Consider the following 3,935-nt stretch of genomic DNA (forward strand, 5'->3'; position numbering starts at 1 on the left):
TCAGTATTTTGATTAAATAGGCTGACGTATATGTTATTTTAATCTTATGAAAAAATATACTAGAAATTAAGTTTTAAATAAAAAAAATGGTGTAACTCAATAATATTGACAAAGAAAAACGCCACCTAGGTGCAACCTGCATTTTGCCTAGTGTATATGCGATAAATTGAGCACTTTTTTTTAGCATAAACATATTAATCTATAATAAAATAAAACAATAACTTAATTATTTTTTAGCATAAACATATTGATCCACTCCCCCATTTTCCACTTCATTATTTGTTTCTTTAGATTAAAAATATTACTCAAAGAGGAGTGCTAGGAGTCAGCAACTTTTATAATTTGTAATCATCAAATAGTATAATTTTAATGATGTGAGATTTTATTCAATAGCTCACTTTTTCTTGCTGGTTACATGCTCGTCAAAATTTAAAAAAGTTGCAATCTCCTAAACTTTTCTTAAATTCTCTTTCGCTTAGAATTCGGAGTTATAGTGTTTAATTTCTCCAGTATCCTCTTTTCCGTTTCCAACCCTGATTTTCTTCGTAGTTGCGCTTTCACCAGGTAAGTTCTCAACACTACCTTCTTAGCTTGGCCTTTTTATTTCACTGGTAACTTGAGAATATAATTCTTTTTTTATTGCTTTCTTGATTGGTTTCGAGACAGATCAGATTTAAACGCATCCTTGGATGTGAAGCATTCTCACCTTGGTGGAGTGCGTTAAGTTTATACCACTAGAGTCATACAGGTGAGTTCTTCATTTCTGTAATTCTGTCACTGCATTCATATGCTGCAGGTAATTTAGCTCTCAATATTATAATGTTAATAATTTAGTGGAAACTCAAGTGTAGTTATCTTTACGTAGAATTGTTAGTTGAGAATTATTAGATGATTTGACATATTCGATTAAATTGTTATTACCATTTTTAATTATTAACTTCCCATAAGATAACTACAATCAGTCTCTTAATAAACACATGATAATCTAGAAATATAAACAAATAAATTCCATGATTATTGGATAAAGGGTAAGTTATCATGTATTTATTATATCTAGAAATATAAACAAATAAGTCCCATGATTATTATTAGTCAATTCTTTTAAAATTTAAGTTTTTAGCATACTTTATGAAAAGTTTTCACTTATATATTATTTAGAAATTATTATATTTAAGAAATTTTTAATAATGAAGCACTATGTGAGTTTGAAGAAATATGTAAAGGCAATGTTTGGCTAGTCAAAAAAGTGGATAACATAATACACAAAATAGAAGTAGATAAGTGTTAACTTTTGGTTAAAAATGAACTGATATATTGTCTTTGGTTAGAAAACACAAAGGTTAAGTTAGTTGGCCATGAGCAGTTGGAGGTTATAGCATATATATATATATATATATGGATTAATTAATTAATAATTTTATTAATCTTGATTGATATTCATGTTTTTGGTATGCCATTAAGTTTATTTTGGTGGTACAATGATTCTAGGGGCTGGGAAATTTCTTAGTAAACAAGAAAAAGAAAAAGAAATTAGAGAGAGCAAAGGAAAGCAACTTCAACAATGGCTGAGATATTACATACCCCTGTGGATGAAAGGCTTACCCAGCTCCTACATCAAACATTTGAAGTTCATAATCAAATTTCCAGTTCCAAGACCAAGATCCAAAGAGTTCCTACCTTTTTGCGTCAGAATCCTGATTTTGCTAAGTACTGCATACCCAAAATGATATCATTTGGTCCCATTCATTACCAGAATGATGATTTGAAGCAAGGACAACAATTCAAACTTCAATGGACATCCCTCTATATAGATGAGTACGGTGAGGAAACTAATGGAAGCACTAATAAGGAAGCAGCAGCCAAGCTTTTGTATAAAATTATACAAGATAACATTGGGAGATTGAAGTTGTTGTTTAGCGTGGATGTGATCGAATGCTATGTTGACAAGGAACTTATTTGGATGTTGTTTGTGGATGGATGTTCTTTGCTCTATTACATGGACAAGGTCGAAGATCACCGGCCGGAAAAACTAAGGCTAAAGCTTGATCAGTTGATGTATACTTACAGAGATATTATGTTGCTCGAAAATCAACTTCCAATGGAATTGCTAGAGTTACTAAGCAAGAAAAAGGGTGCTGATTTGGGGTTTCTAATGCACAATTTTTTGTCAGGTGGAAATGCTAAGCAACTTGGAATGTACGCAATCAAACTCAAGCAGAATCCAACTCATATACTTGATTATTATCGCTCGAATTTCGTCGATGCAGAGAATGGAAAGTATGTCATGAAGCAAGATGATAATAAAGTTGATGATGAAGATATTCAAGTCTCTCCCCCTCCCGAAGATCTAGATGCACCTCCGGTGGACAGAGATGCATCACGTTTTTGGGAAAGGTACAAGAACATTCGAGATCTTAAGTCGGCAGGGATTCGAGTTAAGCCAAACAAGTCAAATGTGTTAAAATGGGATAACATCTCTTTCACCTCCAAATGGTTTGGTGGAGAATTAAGACTTCCTATGTTCTTGTTCAATGATAACTCACCTTATTATTTCCGGAACATGATTGCATATGAGATGTGTCCAGATTTTAATAACAATTTCGGATGTAGCTCATTCTTTTCATTCATGGATTCTTTGATTGATGATGCCGAAGATGTAAAAGAGCTCAGATTAGCTGGTGTGTTCCAGAACTTGCTAGGGAGCGACGAAGAATTGGCGAAATTCTTCAATGAATTGGGCCATGACTTGCCAACTAAATTGTTTCATTATATCAGAACTGATGCTGTGGCCTATAGCAAAAAGTATATCCAAGTCAAGTTTCAAATTCAAAAGCATTATAGAAAAAGATGGAATAAGTGGCTTGCTGAAGCACGTAGTACTTACTTCAATACCCCATGGTCTCTGCTTGCCTTTCTTGCTGCATTACTAGCATTAGTTCTCACTTTTATTCAAGCTTGGTATGCTATACATCCAAAGTAAAAGTACCCTAGTCTTATATATGTTGTATGTAACGGTAACACTGGCATCTAAATTTATTAGGATATCAATTACAGTGTTTGCTACAATATAAGGATAATTGTTTGGCATGATGCTAAATATACACTTTGTATGGGCTAGGATTTAGGAACACTTCATTTTACTAAAACGTCTTTAACAGTGTATAATTGTACAGCATTTACCCCAAAAGTGACTAAAGATACTTTTGTACATCAACCATTGAACTTGGCATTACTTATTATTGGAAAAGTCTAGGACCAGCAACTTTGTTAAATTCTGGTCGCATGTAACTAGCAAAGAAAAGTGAGTTATTGGATGAAATCTTACACTAATCTCACACCATTAAAACTATCTTAAAGGCTATTTGATGGCTACAAATCACAAAAATTGCTGGCACCCTAGCATTCCTTATTATTTACTGATTTGGTGGCTGATTTTTTGCGTACACGCAGCATAGTTGATATTTCTATCGCCTACCATTGTTCCCAATTATTATTAGGCAATATGCATGAGTGGTAGATAGTTAGTTTCTTTTTGTTATTTTAACTTAATTCGCCAAGTTAGTTAGTTAATTCTATCAATTAGTTAGTTATAAGTGAAATCAATAATATCATCTCATTTCTACACCACTTTGTGTTCATCTAACAACTATTAATACTAAAATTGCACTTGGATTTTATTTCACTAAGAGATGAAGGTTGAGAAACAAAAAATAGTTTTTGTCTCCATTTTTAGAATGCATTACAATTTCTGTCTAAGACAAAATTATAAAGATGGAAAACAAAGACAAATAGATGAAAGCAAATATTTTCTAATCCAAATTTAGAAAATAAAAAAAAATTACTAACTTTTTTTTTTTTCAAAATTAGGAGTGAGACTCGAATCTGAGACCTCTCTAAATGAGGATGAGTACTATTTGATATTTGACTTATAAGCT

General features: G+C 32.2%; 1 protein-coding gene across 2 annotated transcripts; it reads left to right on the plus strand.

Moving 5' to 3' along the window:
* LOC107621688 lies at window positions 440-3,208 on the plus strand. 2 transcript variants are annotated; one of them, XM_021113768.1, is made up of 4 exons: window positions 440-564; window positions 667-748; window positions 1,489-3,002; window positions 3,104-3,208. In XM_021113768.1, exon 3 carries the CDS (start codon window positions 1,562-1,564, stop codon window positions 2,978-2,980), a length of 1,419 nt encoding a protein of 472 aa, XP_020969427.1. In that variant the 5' UTR covers window positions 440-564; window positions 667-748; window positions 1,489-1,561; the 3' UTR covers window positions 2,981-3,002; window positions 3,104-3,208. The 2 variants fall into 2 exon arrangements, with proteins under 2 accessions (XP_020969427.1, XP_016179191.1); XM_016323705.2 differs by having other exon boundaries at window positions 1,489-3,208.

The sequence above is a fragment of the Arachis ipaensis genome, chromosome B10, assembly GCF_000816755.2.
Source record: "Arachis ipaensis cultivar K30076 chromosome B10, Araip1.1, whole genome shotgun sequence".
NCBI lineage: Eukaryota > Viridiplantae > Streptophyta > Magnoliopsida > Fabales > Fabaceae > Arachis > Arachis ipaensis.

Coding starts and splice junctions, on each gene's coding strand:
- LOC107621688 (XM_016323705.2), top strand. CDS start 1,562: ATGGCTGAGATATTACATACCCCTGTGGATGAAAGGCTTACCCAGCTC.